The 20894-nt window shown below is 37.7% G+C and overlaps 1 protein-coding gene across 16 annotated transcripts in view; it reads right to left on the bottom strand.

The window, feature by feature from the left end:
* ARFIP1 (ARF interacting protein 1) overlaps positions 1-20894 on the bottom strand; it is a 113074-nt gene that overhangs the window by 7279 nt on the left and 84901 nt on the right. For 13 of the 16 annotated variants that reach the window (XM_036103573.2, XM_078069322.1, XM_036103565.2 and 10 more), the window contains one exon: positions 18722-18896. In XM_036103573.2, coding sequence (XP_035959466.2) covers positions 18722-18896 — 175 coding nt within the window. Of the gene's footprint in view, positions 1-11182; positions 11302-16839; positions 17469-18721; positions 18897-20894 lie in introns of those variants that run through there. The other 3 variants (XM_078069321.1, XM_078069320.1, XR_013446519.1) reach the window with 3 other exon arrangements.

Below are 20894 nucleotides of genomic sequence, written 5' to 3'. Positions count from 1 at the left end.
ATAAACCCAGAAGTAGTTTCAGCACTTTGGAGACAGTCTTTGAGATGTGTTGGCCACAATGAAATTCTTTCCTCCTTTCACCACCGCCTGTCTCTTTCTGTTGGAGGCGAGTGGCCAAGCCTGGTCTATTTGGGACCCCTGGAGCTGGCTGCTCTCGCGGGCCCATGCCCCAGCCACACTGGGACGCCATTTTATACCCTCTACATTGAGAAAACTTAAAACAGTTAACACTCTCGTGCACTGTTGATTGTTGTACAAATTTGTACAACTACGTTTGAAAACAATTTGGCATTAATCCATAAAATGAAGGATGCATATACCCTACTGAACAGCAATTTGACTCCTAAGAATACACCCTAGGAAAACTCGCACGTGGTTTTATGAGACAGGTACAATTACGATCATAGCAGCACTGTTTTTACCATGAAAAAACAAGGAAATAGCCCAAAACTTGCATTTACAGGAGAATGGATAAATAAACTGCAGTCTCTTCATGCAAAGGGGATACTATACAGGACTGAGAATAAATGAACTGCAGCCCACATGCATCAACATGGATGAACCTTAGGAACATAAGAGTGAAACAGCAAGCTGCAGAAAAACACCCTTGGTAGGATTCCATTTATATAAAGCTCAAAAATATGCCTAACTGAACGATACATTCACACGTGGCAAAACTATAAAGAAAACCAATAGGAACAATAAACAAAATTCAGAATAGGGGTTCTGTAGGGAGGAGAAGAGGGAGGATGAGGTAAGGGAAAGCACAGAGGAGGCCTCAAAAATACTTATGATTTTGTTTCTTAACCTGGGTGGTGGGAACACGGCTGCTATTTTTTGTTGTCATTGCTTTTTATATTTTGCCTCTATGTTAAATATTCTTTTGAATATACTTAACATTTTTATGGTATTAGAAAAGGGAAAGGTTATGAAAGATAAAGTCTGTCTATATCATAACTTCATTGAGGATCTGCACTATTCACAGTGTTCTAATGAAATACAGTCATCCCCACTTTACATTCAGAGAAAAAAAAATACCACATCTAAAGTGTTACTTACATTCATTCATTCAATAAATATTACCAAGGGTCTGCTAGTGTCAGGCACTAGTCTAGGGGCTGCAATGCAAGCAATCAACAAAACTACAACTCTGCTCTCAAGAAGCTTATATTCTAGTGAGAGAAGAAAGAGAAACAAGGTAAGTAAAATATACAGTATGTTAGATGATGGCATGTGTTATGCAAAAAAATTAAGCAGCAATGGGGAATATGAGATCCGTTTATAGGAGAGGGCGTGGCAATGTAAATAGGAAAGGAAGACTTGGTCTGAGGTGACATGTGAATAAAGACCCAAAGGAAGTGAGGGGATGTGCTTTAAGGTACTTTTAAGTGTTCTAATGAGGCTGGAAGAACAACATTCTGGACGGAGGAAATAGCAAGTACAAGAGTCCAGAGGCAGGTGCTGTGCTTGGTGTGTTTGAGAAACAGCAAGGAGGCCAGTGTGGCTGGGGCAGAGTTGTAGGTGTCTGGTAGGAGATGTGGTCAGACAGGTAACGGGGAGCTAGAGGATGCAGGACGTCGGATGTCATCATAGAGACCGTGGCTACATTTCTGAGTGAGGTGAGAAGACACGGGAAGATCCTGAGCAGAAAAATGGTAACATCTGATTTACTTTAATAAACACACAAGGGTAGAAGTAGGGAGACCTACTAGAATACCACAGCAATAACCCAGTGAGACTATGGTGGCCTGGACGAGGGTGGTAAGAGAAGAGGCGGCATTCTCAACAGACTGTGAAGGTGGAGCTGTGGGGCGCGAGAGATCAAGAACAAAGATGCTAAGACTTCTGCCCGGAGCAACGGAAAGCGTAAAGTTCCCATAGGCTGATATGGCAAAGGCTGTGAGAGGGCCGAGTGTAGAGGAAGGCAAGCTGGCTCTCAAGAGCTCAGTCTGGGACAGGTGTGACGTGGCTTTCAGGCAGACACATGGAAATGCTGAGCGAGTAACTATGTTTGAGACTGGGCAGAGTTCAGGATAGCAGTATAGTGAAGAAAGAGAGTAAGATCATTTTTATAGTTCCTTTCTATTAAAAGTTTTTGAGAACTTGCTTTCTAAACAGAGGTGTGTGTTATCTATCTATACCTATATCTATGTATCTATGTATATCTATTTGGAAACTCAAATGGCTCTCGAAAAGCCTTTCAGTTGAAAGGCTCTCTTTCAATAGAAAAACATCATTATTTCTATTTATTTTTAAGGACAAAAACTAGCTTCTCTTTTAGAGATTTATGAAATTCAAGTGGAAGTTCATGTACAAGTTTATGAACCAGCCCATTAATTAAATACTCTTACCTATTTAGAGGTATTTTTTTTAAGGCTTTTGCACTAGTAACCTACCTGGGTCACAGAGTAATTTTCCACTTTGCCCTACTAAGCGTGACTTAGCTTTTCTGTTGTTTTATTTTGAATTTTGGATGATCCTCGGTTCCTGGAGTTACAGAGCAACTAAGGGGTTTCTGTATTTTTAGTGTGAAATTCTAATTTTCAAAAATAGATTCTAGCCAATTACTTTATTGCTCTTTGGGTCATAAGAATTTTTGACTTGAATTTCAATCCTCAATGTTTTAGTATTAAAGGAGATGACAAGAGCGGAGCACGGGGGTCTGGTTCATGTATTATACCTGGAGAGAGCTGTTACAACAGTCTGAAAGTTACAGTAAGAAAGAAAGTGGGAAGAGCATCACACAATTTTTAGCTAACCCTACAAATGTCAACACAAATGTCAACGTAAATGTCACATATGTCACCTGATGAGTCAGTTTCCGTACCTCCTGGAGGTTGCTGACAAATCCAACACAGAGAAACGCCTCTTCTTGTAGCTGAAGGTTGGTAGCCCACTAAACAAAGCCTCAAGCCCGGTGCATTACCTGTATGCAAAATGCTCCCCAACCCCGCTGAAACTTAATCCATGGGAAATCAAGGAAAGAGGGCGCTTTTTAAGACTGAATTCTAGTTTTCACAACGAAATGACACAATACCCATTTTCGCAAAAACATTCTCCCAGTAATTGTGAGAAGGTTGATGTGTAAGCCTTTAAAAATATATACACACTTCAGAGCAGCTCCTGGTACAGAGAGAGCCTTTGGGGATTCAAAGCTTTTCAATTATAATTATGGAAATAAAGTATACAATTTCATTGTTACTTTAATCTCAGAAGCCTTTTTATGCCAAAACATAACTTATCTCATTTTTCTATTAGCACTGATTATGTAAGTCCTGTCCGAGTACAAGTTTTAGTTTTGATAGTATGTCTTAAAAATGAGATGCAAATTTATTTATTTACTTATTTTTTTTAAAAGATTTTATTTATTTGAGAGAGAGAGAGAGAGAAACAGCATGAGAGGGGAGAGGGTTAGAGGGAGAAGCAGGCTCCCTGCTCAACAGGGAGCCCGATGTGGGACTCGATCCCAGGACTCCGGGATCATGACCTGAACCGAAGGCAGTGGCTTAACCAACTGAGCCACCCAGGCGCCCTCAGATGCAAATTTAAATAGGAATGGTAAACTAACAATCTTTTAAACAATCAAACCATTACTAACCATTACCAAAAGTAAATGGAAGTAAAAATAAATTAATAAATCAATATCAATATGAATATACTTTCTGTACTAAATGAGTTAAAAACGTTTGCTTTTCTACCTATTTTTGCTTAATTTTCTTTAAATTTTTGATGAACTAATTTGCACTACAATATGTATTCATATAATGTCAACATGGTTCTGACTGAAGCCACAAAGAGTCCCCAGGATGTTTAAGAACAATTAAGTAATATTAGAAAAACAGTTGCAAATACTATTTTATTTTTTATTTTTTTTCAAATACAATTTTAAAGATAACTAATTTTTGCAATCTTAGTAATGACTGTACTGCTGTCACTATACATAAGAAGTTTTAAGGAGACTTAAAAGTGTTATTTTAAGTCACTTGACTTATTTATCAGGTTCACTTTACTAGGCTACTTGGCCTTGTGAAGGTCAATCTAGAAAGATTCTAGTTTCTCAAACAGAAATGGCTTAGGAAGAGAGACGAAGAAAGTAAGGTGGGGGAAAGGTCAGACTGTACTTTTAGGAAAAGGTACAAAAAGCCAAAAATGTTTGAGGAAATATTTTAGGGTCATTATACTTTTTTGACTTACGTTTGTTTATATTTATGTTATCAGATCGTGAGAAGCGATGTGCACATAGAATAAAAAAACCAGCCAAGTATTTTTGGTAGATTATATTTTGATATGGTGGGTGACACTTTTATGAAGCACTGTTTTTTTAGATTTTTATTTATTTATTTGAGAGAGAGACGGAGTGCAAGCACAAGCAGGGGGAGGGGCAGAGGGAGATGGACAAGCAGACTCACCACCAAGCAGGGAGCTCAACTTGGGACTCCATCCCAGGACCTAGGGATCATGACCTGAGCCAAAGGCAGAGGCTTAACCAACTGAGCCACCCAGCTGCCCTATGAAATATCTGAGAGAAAATATGTTACCCTTACCTCTACTCTGTACAGGCTTCTATTCTCTCCATGTTACAGTTAATAAAACACTCAGAAAGTTAAGTAATTTGCCTAAGGTTAGATAGTTAGGAAGCAGATGGGCTGGGATGTGGAATGTCTTCTCCCAAGACAGGTCCATGTTCTCTCACCTATTCCAACCTCACTCTCTATTCATAAGGCAATACACACTTTGGAAAGCTTTTAAACAAAGTTTGAAACAAAAAAAGGTATGGCAGGGCACTTAAAGGAAGGGTAGAAATGTATGGAAGATATGCTTTAGCCTCCTTCCTAATTTTGTTGTTGGCTCTAAAGTTACATTTAAATATCCTCGGGACAAAGATCTAACACAAAGGTTGGAGGAGGTGAAAGAAAAGTTAATTCTTTCTAAAATTACGAAGAATAATGCAGTATTAAACTTTGATAACTCTTTTCCATACTTACAGAGCAGGAAAAAAATTTATATTGAACTATTTATTTATGAATGTCCTAACTTAGAAACGATTTTAAGTGGTTATAAGGATAAGTGACATACAACAGAAAAGCAGCGATTTTAAAAAGGAGCAAAAAAAGAGAGGTAACAATTCCAGGGAGAAACAGGATGATGACAAATTTGACAAATTTTCAAAACCTAACATCAGAAACAATTACAGTACTTTAGAAATACACTACATCATTGTGAACTCAATTACAAAGAACTTTCATAAAGATCTGCCAAACAGGGCGCCTGGGTGGCTCAGTTGGTTGGGCGACTGCCTTCAGCTCAGGTCATGATCCTGGAGTCCCAGGATCGAGTCCCGCATCGGGCTCCCTGCTCAGCAGGGAGTCTGCTTCTCCCTCTGACCCTCCCCCCTCTCATGTGCTCTCTCTCTCTCTCTCTCTCAAATAAATAAATAAAATCTAAAAACAAAACAAAACAAAACAATTCTCAGGAGTAAATTTAAAAAAAAAAAAAAGATCTGCCAAACAATGAGCAACCCAGCTCAGACATAAGCAAAACCACTACAGCAACATCTGGTGAATGACCTAAAATATGCCATACAATACTTTAATTGTTAAAGGGCAAAACAAACTTCAACAGTGACTACTAAGACAGAGACAAGCTGAGGTTTTAAATAGAAACTGGGTAAGAGAAATTTAAGAGCAGGACTGAGAGTTGATGCTAAGTGGATTACATTGAAAACTTTCTCCTGCCTACACAGCATATATCAATAGAAGATAAATACCATTTACAAAGTTAACTGACTAAAAAATTTAAAGTATTACTTCACAAGCATCAAAATCACAAAAAACACTGTATTTCTACCAAATGAACTTTTCTTCCAAATCAAATTTAGATTAATTACATACCTTCATTTTTTTAAAAGATTTATTTATTTATTTTGGGGAGGAGGGGCAAAGGGAGAGAATTTCAAGCAGACTCCCTGCTGAGCATGGAGCCTGACTCGGGGCTCAATCCCAGGACCCTGGGATCAGGACCTAAGCCGAAGGCAGATGCTTAACCAACTGAGCCATCCAGGCGCCCCAAGAGTTACTAGTTTTAATATATTTATAATTGTGAAGTTTCTTCAAAGCAATTATTGGTTCTCCCAATAAGTCTATAAAATAAGGGTTTATATTAAGTGAACAACAACACTGAGCTAGTAGCTTGGCTTAAATATGTGAGGAAAAGCTGAAACAAAATCATTCTTTTTTAAAAAATTTATTTTTAAGTAATCTTTACACCGAACATGGGGTTTGAACTTACAACCCCAAGATCAAGAGTCACATGCTCCACCAACTGAGCCACCCAGGCGCCCCTAAAATCGTTCTTTAGTAAGAAGTCTCCAACTACTAAAATGTAAAGAATTAACTCCGTTCTTTACCGCCAATTATTTAAAAATGTATAATTATATGCTTTCTCTGCCCATCACTGATCTTTTTTTAGTAAGTAAGAAACCAGAAAAATAACAAACAGAAAAGTGTATCTGTCTTGGCCTTTTATTAGGTTTGTGAAGTATAATTTTATTACTTTGCAATAGCTTTGGAAATACCTGTCATGTCAAAGCAACTACCAGCCGAGAAAAAGGCACTATCAAAAACATGGGTGTGGGCATTGGGAAGGAGGTAAGAGAAGGAAAGACAAATATGAACTACAAGTGGAGTGTAGAAGCACAGATTTTATTTTTCTGACTCATTGGGATAGGTTTCAACAAATCATGGACAAACAGGTTAAAAAAAAAGCACCTTAGGAGGGAAAAAAGGGCAATCCTATATTAAAAAGCAGGTAACTGATGAAACACAAACTCCAACAGCAATAGGTCTCAGAACAGCGCTAAAGTCTTCTAATTCTTTAGCCAATGGCATGTTAAAATTCTCAATGCACAGGTTTTTTTCCCCCTTTAGCAAAAATATCTATTGCCCTTTTGTTCTACGGTTTATAGTGTTAGCTCCCTCCCCTGCCTTCCTTCCTTCCAATAGCTCCAGGTTTCAATATGGCCAATATGGCTTCTGTTTTCCAAGGTTATCTACCATCTTCTCCCTCTGCTATGTTAAGAAACTTACTCGGAGCAGCATTATAACATCATCATCAATTAAAAGCAGGGCTGTAGAGTCAAACAGATCTAGATGTGAATCCTGGTCTGGTTTTGAGACTGGGCAAATTATTCAACCTCTCTGAACCTCAGTATCATCATCTGTACACTGGTATATGATCACCTAGATCACAGAGTAGATAAGATATACATATAGATATACAAAATACTTATAAAGTAGAACTCCCTCATATACAGATTACTCAAAGATCAGTGTTCACCAAATCATTAGCTGGAGAAAGAGAATGCTCTACAGATGCACCCATGGAGCTTACATCTAGGGAAAGATACAGACTAATAGACATTCATTCATAGCACAGTATGGTATGTGCTTTATTTACTGGAGAAAGCCATGGACAGCAGGGTAACTAATAGGGGAAGAAAGAAACTTTCAAGTTGCTAGAGGAAATACTAAGTACCACAAATCATTCAAGACAGCATTTAAGCTCCTAGACAAAAATTAGTTTAGGTACAGGGGCGCCTGGGTGGCACAGTGGGTTAAGTGTTCGACTCTTGGTTTCACATTCGGCTCAGGTCGGGATCTCAGGGTCCTGAGATCAAGCCCCAAGCTGGGCTCTGCGCTCAGCACAGAGTCTGTTTAAGACTCTTTCTCCCTCTGGCTCTGCCCCTCCCCCCATGCTCTTTCTCAAATAAATAAATAAAATCTTAAATAAAATAAAATCAAAAATTAATTTAGGTACAGAAGAATAGTTAAGGAACTGAATATTTCCTTTCATCTATTAGGTGACCCCGTTCTCACTGGCCTTTGGACACTGGACAACAAAAACCTATAGTTAAACCAACGGCCGGTTCGCACTCATCTTTACATTCATAAAATAGTTTTCTGTCCTAAGTATGGTTCTGTATCATACCTTGGAAAACTACCTTTTTTTTTTTTAAGATTAAGAATTCAATCTCTTATACAACTTATAAAAATTCTGATCCTATGTACCTAAGAACTGTTTATAAACTTAATGGAAAAGCTTCATCAAAATTTGTTATGATAGAACATTATTTTTCTTAAAAAAATCCATGTGCAGTTATACTACACTCTGAGAACAGAACATTTAACAACAATGTACAGCTAACTTAAACATATGTTCCAGGGTTTCTTTCTTTTAAGATTATTTATTTGAGAGCGAGAGCCCGTGCACGCATGTGCAGTGGGGAGGGGCAGAGGGAGAGGGAGAGAGAATCTCAAGCAGCCTCCCCACTGAGCACACAGCCTGAGGTAGGGCTTGATCCCAAAACCCTAGACCATGACTAGAGCCTAAACCAAGAGTGGGAAGCTCAACCGACTGAGCCACCCAGGTGCCCCTATGTTCTAGGGTTTTGTTTTTTAAAGATTTTATTTATTTGACAGAGAGAGAGAGAGACAGAGAGAGAAAGAGCACACAAGCAGGGGGAGCAGCAGAGGGAGAGGGAGAAGCAGGTTCTCCGCTGAGCAGGAAGCCCGATGCGGGGCTCTATTCCAGGACCCTGGGATCATGACCTGAGCAGAAGGTAGACACTTAACTGACTGAGCCACCCAGGCGCTCCTGTTCTAGGGTTTTTTTAAGAATTTTTTTTCTGACCTTTTCCACCAATGCTCATATTACTCATTCTTGTGTGGTTCTATTCAAGTCATGCTACCTGGCCTAGCAGGTAGTTCTAAGAACCCACATTAATGCTCTTCTTCATCAAATGCTCTACTTCTTTTTTCTCATGCTTAACTCAGCATTTTACTAAATATCATCCATTAGACTGTATATTGCTTGTCAGCAAGAAGTCTGTCATAATACCTTTATACAATATTTCTCTAGGATTAGGCATTATAATAGCCCAAAACAAGCACCTTAAAAAATTTACTAATCTTTGAAAAGTGCATGTTTTGAAAATTTAAAGGAAGAAATACAAATAGAAAGCCAGAATGTTATGAGGTATAAGAGGAATAAAGAAAAAAACCTAGGGGTGCATGGGTGGCTCAGTTGGTTAAGTGGTCGACTCTTGATTTCTGCTCAGATCATGATCTCAGGGTTGTGAGACTGAGCCCCAAGTCGGGCTCCCCCACTGGGTGTGGAGCCTGCTTAAGAGTTTCTCCCTCTCCCTCTCTCTTCAATTGGCTTTTGCATATTCTATTCCTTCCATTTAAAGTCTGCTTCCTCCACACACCTTTAGTCAGCTCCTTTACATCCTTCTGGAGCTTAGCCCCAATGTCACTTTCTCTAGACTTCCACAAAACCCCACACCAAGCCAAGTCCCCTTTTTATACTCACATGGCTCCTCAATTTCCCCTTTACAACACTTGTCATAGTTTGTATTTATGTAATTATTTGGTTAATGCCTATTTCTCTTACTTGACCATAAGCTCTATAATGGCAAGAACATTGTATTTCTACTATTTAACCCCGGCACATAAAAAACTGATGAATATTTGATGAATAAAGGAATAAAAAATTAAAGATGCTAATTATACATCAATTTGCTCTTAGTCTTTTATATGTATTTTTGTTTTACTATTTAAATATCTCTCAACACCTTCAGTTTACTCCATTTCCATTACCACCACCCTAAACAAGCTCTCATCATCTCTTGTCTAAACTACTATATTTACTCTTAGGTTCCAACTAAGATCTATGCGCCGTATTTTAAGCTTATCATTTGCCAAGAATTTTTTCAATGGGTCCCTACCGATACTAAAATAAACTTTTCCTTAATGTAGTCTATAAGGCCTGCATGGTTTGGCCTTTGCTTGCCTCCCAGTCATCTCTCTATGCTCTAGTTGCACTGGTTCTAGTCATACTTATTCTCTGAGCACACCACACCCTTTTCTGTCACAGGGCTGTTACACATGCTGTTTCTTCTACTTGGAATGCTCTTTGCTTCTCACTTTACCTAGTTAATGCTCAACATCACTTTCTCATGGCAGCCTGCCCTAGCCACTCTTAATGAACCATGTACCTCCCCTTGAGAGCACTGGTCACAGTCAAGATTTTATATATATATTTTGATGTGATTTGATCACTGTTGTTACTTTTATTAGTCTACAAGCTCTTCGAGGGTAGAATTTGTTTTTGGTTTTGCTCACTGGGTATCACCAATATCTAGAACACTTCCTGGCACACGTATATATCTGATAAAAGTTTGTTAAATGAATGAAAAAAAAACCTGAAATGATATGATGAAATATACTCAGGAATTAAGTCTGGAAGTAAAGGTGCATGAGTTAGGGAATGTTTCACAAAATCCAAATGTAGGTAATCATATTTGGCATAGTGTTGAGGTTGCTTATTACACATACTTCCACATTTCAGTCCATAAATGTTAATTTTTTATTTAGAACCAGTACGGTCCTTTTACCTGTGGAACTTAATTTCACTTGACCTATGAGCAAGTACCAAGAGAACTGCTTGTACCTCCAGTTATAGAAATAAAGATGATAGTAAAGTCACTGGTATGAATATTTAAAAAGTATCAAGAGTAAGAAGTTAGGGTCCTTTTGACAATGGAGAAGAAGATTTTAAGAATGTATGTGCTTGTACATATTGAGTAATAATTAACATGCTTCTTAAAATTTGGCAGGAAATATCCATTTTTAAAATTCAGAAGTGTACTTTTTTTCCTCTCAAAGAGAAGCTTTAGCAAACAAAGAATACCTCTGCCTTCCAAGTTTTTCCAAACATTTATAGCCTGTTTTTACAAAAATGTACTGGGTTTCAAGTATTTCCTATTACAGTATGTATTTGCATAGTCACTGAATCATCACAACTACGTATATAGCTGACTCAAATTACATGAGTATGTTTACTTTGTTCTAGGTGTTTTATTCTGTGTATTCCCTCTTTCTCCTCCTTCCCATTTTAGTTCATGCATTGTTTTCTGAAAAATTAAATTCATTATAAGATACATATGAAATAAGTTTGAAATATATTAGAAAAAATAGTGTATTAATAATATATTAGAAAAGAAGTCCTAATATACAGGATATTATTATGATTATATATGAAATACAGTGTTGAGTGTAAACAACAGTCTCTTCATCAACCTGATTCAAAATGACTATGATTTTTTTAAAAGGTATTTAAATTAAGTATATTAATCAAACATGTGTCCAGGATAGATTCCAACTATATTAATCAAATATGTGTGCAGGATACATTCCCAAGTCTGGCTCATCTTTTCCTGTCCCCATTGTCATCCTCAAGTCACTGAAATATAACAAAGGAAAAAAACCCTTCATTTAATGGATACAGCTGATTAACTGACATTACCTTAAAGTAAGAGTATATTTCATCTTTCTTAAAATAAGAATATAATAGCATTAACAAGATTCTTACTTTTGATTTATACCCTAAGCTGCTTTGTTGAATCTTCTGATACATTCAGGTTTTTCCCCTCTAATGCATTAGTAGCCCTGGAAAGAGATTTACCACTCCCAAGTTAAATTATAGTTATCTTAAAGGAAATATTAATCTTAACTTACTTTTTTCATATTTTATGTGATTCTAACCCTATAAAAAGTTGTTTAGAAAAAATAAACATGAATTGCTCACACTGATGTGCATATTTTTTCTCTAATTTTCTGCTTCCTCTTTCCATGCCGCAGTATGCACTACAGACAATAGCGGCATTCTGAGAGAGCATGCTCTGCCCTCACTAAAGCAGAGAATGACGTGATCAGGATTTGCCCTTCTATCCTGTCGTGGCTGACTCTCATTTTCTTCCATCTCTTTCTCTTCCCTGCAGTGTGCCTCTAATTCTGGGAAGAAATGCAAGCACACATTTGCTAAAATAACTACTATATATTTAACAACATTGCTAGGTATCATGAAGGCTGTGAAAGGAGGCATGGTACCTTTCTCACAAAGTCTACAAAACAACAGAAATACCTATTTTCTTCTCTTTACTAAAGTAGTCTATATTTTGTTTTGAACCATGAAAGGAACAATAAAAGGTAAATAAACTGCCTTAAGTCACAAAACAGCTCATGTAACACTACTCAAAGGTCTCGAAAAGGAGAAATAATGATTAAAAGAGAAACATTAGAAGAGCCTAATTTGTTCTTACTGCTATGCAACTCAACTGTTTAGTAAAACAAGGAAGAGAATATCAGAGATGAGTAAGAGTTGTTTAGGTTAAAAGTAAACACAATATATCTTAGGAGTGGGTGGATAAAAGTATGGATTTCACATAATAGAAGAATTCAAGTTTCTCCATTAAGAGTAAATGACAAGTAAGAGATATATGCACTATCACTCAGCATGAATGCATATACAAACAAAGGAATGTGTGTATTTTACACACCTATTTCCTCTGTTTTGCCAGAAAGGAAGGCTAGACTAAGGACATATAACACTTTGATTTTCTAAAATACAGCTAAGACTCGACCTTTCAATCTCTCTCTCAAAAAAAAAAAAAATCTTTTTTAAAGTTCTAAGAATGAAACAAACAAAACATTCTCACAATGTTGGGCTATGAAAATTTATTACAACAGTCACTGGAATGGTTCTTAGTCCTTTACTCAGTGATTATTTGCTTTTACTTTATGCACCATTTTAGTTGTTTGGTTATCTGGCCTCTCATTTTAGAAGAGAAGTGTTGCTATGGGAAGACACTCCAAAAGCCATGAAACAAGAAACCGAAGAAAGTTTCCTCCCCGCAAAAGCTGCAAAAACAGCTTTAAAAAAAAAGCAGTAGCCTTCAGGACATTATCAAATTACAAACTAGCACACTCAACGATGTTTCAAATAACTTATGTTTTTAAAAATTCAATATACAATATTTAAGAAATAGGAAGAGTATATATTTTGTTAAAATCCAAGTGCTAAGAAGGTTATCTGACAACTACGTATAAAAGAGATATTAAGGTACAAATTCAGTTATAGTTTAACAAAAGAAGAAAAAACAAGATTTGAGGCATTTCACACTGCTAAGAAAACAAACAAGGATGACAGTTTCTAGGCCTAAAGGCTTGCTTTTTGCTCCCTTTGTTAGAGCTATTAAAAATAAAACAGTAAAAGTTGCTCAACAATAAAAAAAAGTTTTCTCATGAATCTAAGTCTTCACCCAAATTACAGCTACTGATTGCTTAAAATAACAGAGATCAATATTATCTCTTTACAGTTTTGAAGAGTTAAGTAAGATAAAAAGAACAGGGTTTCTTTATAGATTTTATTTTAGACACCAGTGATTACAGAGTTCAAATTCAAACTCAGGTTAATGACAACTGTGGAAAGCTGAAAACAAAGACTATCTCTAGACTCTCTAAGAACATAAATCCTTGAGAATAAAGGCAAATTTAAAAAAATTTTATAGTAAGAAAGGTCAAAAGAAGATGTGACAACAATGTTATTCTTTATTCTCAAAAGGCAATGACTTCCAAGCCTTTATCTCTGAAGCCTTGACCCTGTGCATCCAAACTCCAAACTCACATCATTAACTTCCTACCAACTATTTCCATGTGAGTATTTTGTCATCGCCTCAAACTAAACACTGGGTTAAATGGAACAAATACCCATCCCTCATCCCTCACAACCTTCCAGCCAAACTAGCTTCCTCTGTTGATTTCCAACCCCTGCCACGCAGCCTTGAAATCACGGTATTCTTTCCTTTCTGTTGTTACTGCAACAACCCTAGGTCAGGCTCTTCATCATTTCATTTGGCTACAAAGGATTCCTTGCTGGTTTGCGTGCTTCTACTTTCTTTCTGCCTTTGAACTATAGTGCCCGAAGAATGTTTTTAAGTCATCTTTTTTTTCTGTTACTCCTAATTTTACAAATTCTTTTTTTTTTAAGATTTTTTTTTAAAAATTTATTTTATGTTATGTTAGTCACCATACATCACATCATTAGTTTTTGATGTAGTGATCCACGATTCATTGTTCTCGTACAACACCCAGTGCTCCGTGCAGTACGTGCCCTCCTTAATACCCATCACCGGGCTAACCCATCCCCCCACACCCCTCCCCTCTAAAACCCTCAGTTTGTGTCTCAGAGTCCATAGTCTCTCATGGTTCATCTCACCCTCTGATTTCCCCCCCTTCATTTTTCCCTTCCTTCTCCTAATGTCCTCCATGCTATTCCTTATGTTCCACAAATAAGTGAAACCATATGATAATTGACTTTCTCTGCTTGACTTATTTCATTTAGCATAATCTCCTCCAGTCCCACCCATGTTGATGTAAAAGTTGGGTATTCATCCTTTCTGATGGCTGAGTAATATTCCATTGTATATATGGACCACATCTTCTTTATCCATTCATCTGTTGAAGGGCATCTCGGCTCTTTCCACAGTTTGGTTATTGCGGACATTGCTGCTATGAACATTGGGGTGCATATGGCCCTTCTTTTCACTACATCTGTGTCTTTGGGGTAAATACCCAGGAGTGCAATTGCTGGGTCATAGGGTAGCTCTATTTTTAATTTTTTGAGGAACCTCCACACTGTTTTCCAAAGTGGCTGTATCAACTTGCATTCCCACCAATAGTGTAAGAAGATTTTATTTATTTGACAGAGAGAGAGAGAGAGAGAGAGAGAGAGCAAGCACAAGCAAGCAGAGCAGCAGGCAGAGGGAGAGGGAGAAGCAGGCTCCCCGCTGAGCAGAGAACCTGATGTGGGGCTGGATCCCAGGACCCTGGGATCACAACCTAAGCCGAAGGCAGACACTTAACTGACTGAACCACGCAGACGCCCCCTAACTTTATAAATTCTCTTTTGCCAACTAGATAAAGTTGGGATGTGAGAGCCATCTGACAGACACTGAAACTTTACAAAGATAACCTGGCTGGTCCCTCACTGCTCAGCATGCATCCTTTTTGAGGCCACAATTCAATCTTTATGTGTTCGAGGCTCAATACAACGTGGCTTCCAATTACCTTTCTGATTCTCTTTTCCTTTAAAGCATGTCAAGGTTATGTCCCATTATGGTAGTCTACTTCTCTACTAAACGTGAATATTCCTCTATTCGTACATGTGGGCCACTGCCCTTGCCAAGCAGGTTCTCCTCCCACTTTTCTTAGGCCTGTCCTCCTGATCTTTCAAGGCTAGGCTGAAGTCCTGTCTCTTCCATGGATCTTAAAGACTTCCACGGATCTTAAAAGACTTCCCTGAATGGTCAATTCATTATCCTTACTTACTACTGAGAAAGTATTGCTTACCTAATGCCAAATGATATAAATTTAGTATTTCAAATTAATATGTTGAAATAAACAGTTCATGTCTCCTGCCACATCTTTTCTAATGTCAACTTCTGCTCATATCAGCAAAAAAGACACAAAGTAGGCAGGATACAGATTAAGTTTAAAAGCCACCAGGGGAAGGTGTGAAGGTGATAATTTCTAGAAAACAAACCCATCTTATGCTTTTGTAACTCCCTAAGATCATGAACTTTATTTTCTTTCTCCTTCACCCCTTCACCTAGCAAAGGGCCTGGCACACAGTAGGAATCCTATAAATACTGGTGAACAGTACTTTATACCTTACAGAGGACAGTGTGTTTTTCTCACTCACTTAACACAAGGCATGATTTACCCCCATTTTCCAGAAGAAAATACAAAGGTTTGGAGTCCCGTCCAAGATCATGAAGTAAGCAGGTGGCAGGAGCGGGTCTGGAACCCAAGTTTTCACACTCTTAATCTGGAATTTTTTACAAAGGACACAGTCCACCTTGCCTATTCATTAGCCTATGCTGCTCAACTCTAGTGCAGAGCAGAGCACAGCACAGCACAGCATAAATCAAGTGAGGCAAAGCAAGGGCAGAGGAAAAAGTACATAATTTCTTTTCTCCCTGCCACCTCTGTACCTTTTTATTTCTCACATTAGCACGATAGCTGTTTTCCAGATACAACACAGGGCTACTTTAGGCAGTAATGATACTAGATATAGACCGGCCCCAAATAATTTCTTCAGTCTATTTTCCACAGCTCAAATACTGATTTTGATGTTCCCAGAATCTAGAACTTCTCCTGGACACATGAAGGGGAAGAGCCTAGGTATGTCATACAACTCTTCCTAATAAGTGAGGAACGACTTTACAGTGGACAGATCAGGGAGACAGAGGTTCCAAAGATCAGAAGCAAAGGGCATATATGATCACAGAAGATGATGTAAAACGAACTCACTCATCTGTAAGCTATGGATGATGAGTGTATCTGATTGATAAGAATGTCAGCCTCAAAAGGACAGAGATTGTCTTTTTTGTTCCCTGACATATTCCCAGTATATAAAGTATTCAATAATATTTACTGAAAGAACTAAAGTATGAAGATTGTTATGAGGAACAGGTGAGAGAATATGTGTAAAATGCATAGTAACTGACAAATAAGTGCCTTCCCTGATTCATGTCTACATCTGGCTATCTCCTAAGTTTCCAAAGTAGTTAGAGTAAGACAAGTAGCAATCACATGGCCATTGTTTATCCTTGTGTAATTTTCCGATTTACCCTGGCAAGGACTAGTAAGCATAGTTGCTTTGGGGTACTGATTCTTTCAACATTACTTTCTCTTCTTTTTTGGGGGGGAAGGGGCAGAGGGAGAGTGAGAAAGAGAATCTTAAGCAGACTCCACACTTAGTGTGGAATGCGACCTGGAGCTCAATCTCACCACCATGAGATCATGACCTGAGCTGAAATCAAGAGCCAGACGCTTAACCGACTAAGCCACCCAGGCGCCCCACTTTCTCTCCTTTTTTATAAAGGCAACACAACCATCTAAAATATGGAAACATATAAAGAAAACAAAAATCACCCATAATCTCACTATCCAGAGAAGAGTACACAATACCATTAGACTCCAAAAGAATACAATTAACATTTTATAGATTTTCTAAAATCAATTTCTTTATTTGCAGAGGTCCTGAACCCCCAAATTAGGTGAATTCCTTTCTTTCCCTTCAAATTAGCTTTGGAGAGAGCCTCTCAAATGCTAGCTAGCGTACCTCACTTAGCACTATCCTGTATAGTGCTGATCTATTATAGAGGAATATGTCAAAAATATTTTTATGTTTAAAACATACATCTACATCTAAGTATTGATATATTCCTATCTATTAAAATGTTAAGTTATGTAACTGATCTATCTCTCCCTACATATATACCTGTAGAGAGATACATCTACATAGATATATATGAATGGACTAAAAGGAATGCCATCTTACGTGTTCAGCTAATCAATGCTGAAAGGCTGCACTGCATTCTTGTTGGAATGATGCTGGGCAATCTGTCTGATAACTCTGCTGAAGTTTCCTTTACTGCCCTTGTAATTGTTTCTGGTGAATACTTTTTACCCACTGTAGCTAAAAAAAGTAAGTGGTAGTGCAGGGCTTGGTAGATCCCGAGGAAATGTATTACTCTGCAGCTTTTATGGTAGCCAGAAGAGTTTCTAAAAAAAGGTTAAGGAAAACAAGAGGATATCAACAGACAATAACAAGTGAAGAACAATTTTAAGAGGGTACCTAAAGAAAGTAGATTTGAAGACCTATTGTGACTTCAGAGGATATGAAAATCACAAGAAGACCACCAATATGCAGTGGAAAGACCCCATCTCCACAAGACTGAACCACTCCACCTACTCTGTGCTGTGCCCACTATTGGCTTCTCCCTGTTTCCAGAACTGTAATCCCCCTCACAAAACTGAGTATGCATGTTATATTAAAAATGTTAAACACAGGGGCACCTGGGTTGGGCGTCTGACTCTTGATTTGGCTCAGGTCAAGATCTCAGGGTTGTGAGACTGAGCCCTTGTTCGGGCTCCACGCTCAGTGGGGAGTCTGCTTGAGCTTCTCTTTCTCCCTCTCTCCTCCCCCACTGGGCTCTGGCATGTACGCTCTCTCAAATAAATACATCTTAAAAAAAAAAGTTAAACACAGGAACCTGTCCTCTACTTAAGCCAAAACTCAGGAGCCTGTTAGTCTCTGAATAGAATAGAAGCCTACAGCAGGTCCATCTCAGCTCTCACTGTTCTAGTCCTTAGATGGGTTCATGTTATACAAAAATAATGTGGAAAATTGATTTCTTGGCTTGTTTCTTCTAGGGTATGCTAACTACAGCTCTAAGCTGGACCTTTTAGTCATTCCTCATTTACCAGTTACTAGGAAGAATGTTCTTCCCTTTCTGAAGTCTGTACCTATCATTAATAAAAAGGTCTCAAAATATTCAAAGCAGAATCTATCATTATGTAACTTTTTATTTTATTATTTATTTATTTTTTAATTTTCAGATTTTACTTTTTAAAAGTAATCTCTATACCCAGTACAGGCTTGAACTCACAACCCTGAGATCAACAGCCAGACACTCCACTGACTGAACCATCCAGGTGCTCCAAGTATGTAACTTTTAAAAACATTTGATACCAACTCCAATCTGAAGGTCAACAGTTGAACATCAAATATTTTTTCCCAACTGTAACATGTGAAGGACTGGTACAGTAGGGTTGATGATGACTTTTATAACAGAAAGATAAATATATTTTTGGTTCTTCTAAAAACTCAAACACTGATTACTGGTGGAATTCCATTCTGCAACTGTAATGAAAGAGAGCTAACAGAAACAAAATCTTTCTATTTATCTCTCTTTGGGGTGACATCATTTTAAAGTCCATAAAAATTTATCTCAGAAGGTAAAGACTAAATTTACCTTATTTTCTTCTAGAAATTTCAACTTGATAGAAACATCATTACGCATTTTATCGTATTTTTCCTTATGTGCTTGAAACAGATGCTGTGACTGCTCAATCTTTGGCAGAGTGTTGGCATCACGTGGTCCAAGATTCAGTTCTTCCAAATCAGTGCGATATGCATCATATTCAATCCTGGAAAGAACAAAGTAAGTGAAGCATATTACAAAAACAGAGTGAAATAAGTTCAGGAGGTGAGGTGGAAATATACGACAGTCTCATGTTATATATTAACAGATAATTCTCATACATATATTACACCTTATACTTTTAAAATAATGTATTTCTTTAATACAAAGAGCTATTAATACAAGCATCGGGGGGGGGAGCTGCTTATTAATCTCATTAACTATTTTTCCCAAAGTACAGTATTAACTGACAAGCAGAATTTCCAAAATTTAAAAACCAGTTTAAAAAACAGATGTCAAAACCTAATGCCAACAAGATCAACTGATCTATCTCACATGGGAATTGGCTAATACCAATAAGGCAAAGCATATGAAGACAGCAGACTTTAGGATGACATACTTTAACTGGTAAAACGAAGCTACACTGAGAGTCAGCAGTCCTGAAAGTATAGTCTAGCCAGCAAGGCACAACAGAAACATAATGCAAGTCACATATGTAACTTAAAATTGTCTAGTAGTCACATTAAAATAATAAAAATTAATTTTACCTTTTAAACAATATATTTATTTTACCCAATATATCTACAATATTATCTAACATGTAATCAATGTAAAAAGGTTGTTAATGAACTATTTTACTTTTTGGGGGAGTAGTAATGAGTCTCTGAAATCCACTGTATATATTACACATCTAATCACATCTCAATTTAGGCTAACCACATTTCAAGGGCTCAACAGACACATGTGGCTAGTGGCTACCATATGGGACAGAGTAACTCTGGATGGATTTCCATAATATTAGTATTTAGAACATGACAATGGCATCTATGACAGAGCACTTAACACCTTGTGCTCGTTTAGATGTCTACTCCCTAACAGTCTCCTACCACTAAAATAGTTACCACCCCACCACTCCATGATCACACTGTACCTCATAATGTCTCTATCACAGCACCTGTGTAAGTACACTACCAACCTACTTATTATAAAACAGTGACTTATCCAGCAGTCTCTACTATTCAGTACTCAGTTAAGATCAATGTGACCTCTGATTTAGTCAAAATCAGCATCACAAAACTTATGCCCTAGAACTAAAGCTCTTTATTCAATATCTAAAGTACTATCTACATCTCTCATTCTGGCAATTAAGAATATTTTAAAGACTTACTTATTCTTTTTAGAGAGAGCACGTGCACATGAGGTGTGGGGGGGGGGGGAAGGCAGAAGGAGAGAAATACAAGCAGACCCCTGGCTGAGTGTGGAGCCCAACGCAGGGCTCGATCTCATGACCCTGAGGAACATGACCTGAGCCGAAACCAAGAGTCAGACACTCAACTGACTAAGCAACCCAGGCACCCTTTAAGAATATTTTAAACAACATAAACTATATTCCAATCTGACTTGAGAATTTATTTTTATCTTGTACTGAATTTAACAAACTTGATCTTTCAGGGCCAGAAGAGAATCATTCATTCACTGATACACTGATTTATTCAACAAATATTAAGTGAGCCCCTTCTATGTTCCAGGCACTATGCTAGAAACCAGAGCTATAAAGATGAACAGATAAAAGTTTATCTCCAAGAAACCTGCAGTCTAGAGGGAGAGACACTCTTAAACAACTACAACAAAATGAGGTAATGGTAACTGCCATGAGGGAGGGAGAATAAGAGAGAGTGGAAATCAAGAGGAAGAATTACCTAATTAGGTATCTCAAAACAGAATTAAAACACTAAAATTAAATTTTAAAGGATGATAAGAGCTTCCAAGGTGGACTGTGGCAGGGAAATAGAGCAATCCAGGAAGAGAAAAGCAAGAACAAAAGCACAGATTTGTAAGATACCACGATACATTTGGGAAGTAATTCAGTATGTCATAACCTGAAGTTGGAGCATGACAGTGGAAGGAATTAAAGTCAGACAGGTAGGCAAGACTGACATTAAGCAGGGCGTACAGGCCACACTAAAGGGATCGGATTTAATCTGGTAGGTCAAGTGATGTGATG

The sequence above is a fragment of the Halichoerus grypus genome, chromosome 3, assembly GCF_964656455.1.
Source record: "Halichoerus grypus chromosome 3, mHalGry1.hap1.1, whole genome shotgun sequence".
Taxonomy (NCBI): Eukaryota; Metazoa; Chordata; class Mammalia; order Carnivora; family Phocidae; genus Halichoerus; species Halichoerus grypus.
Note: the sequence above shows the minus strand (reverse complement) of the source record. Positions and strands in the feature narration are given on the sequence as shown.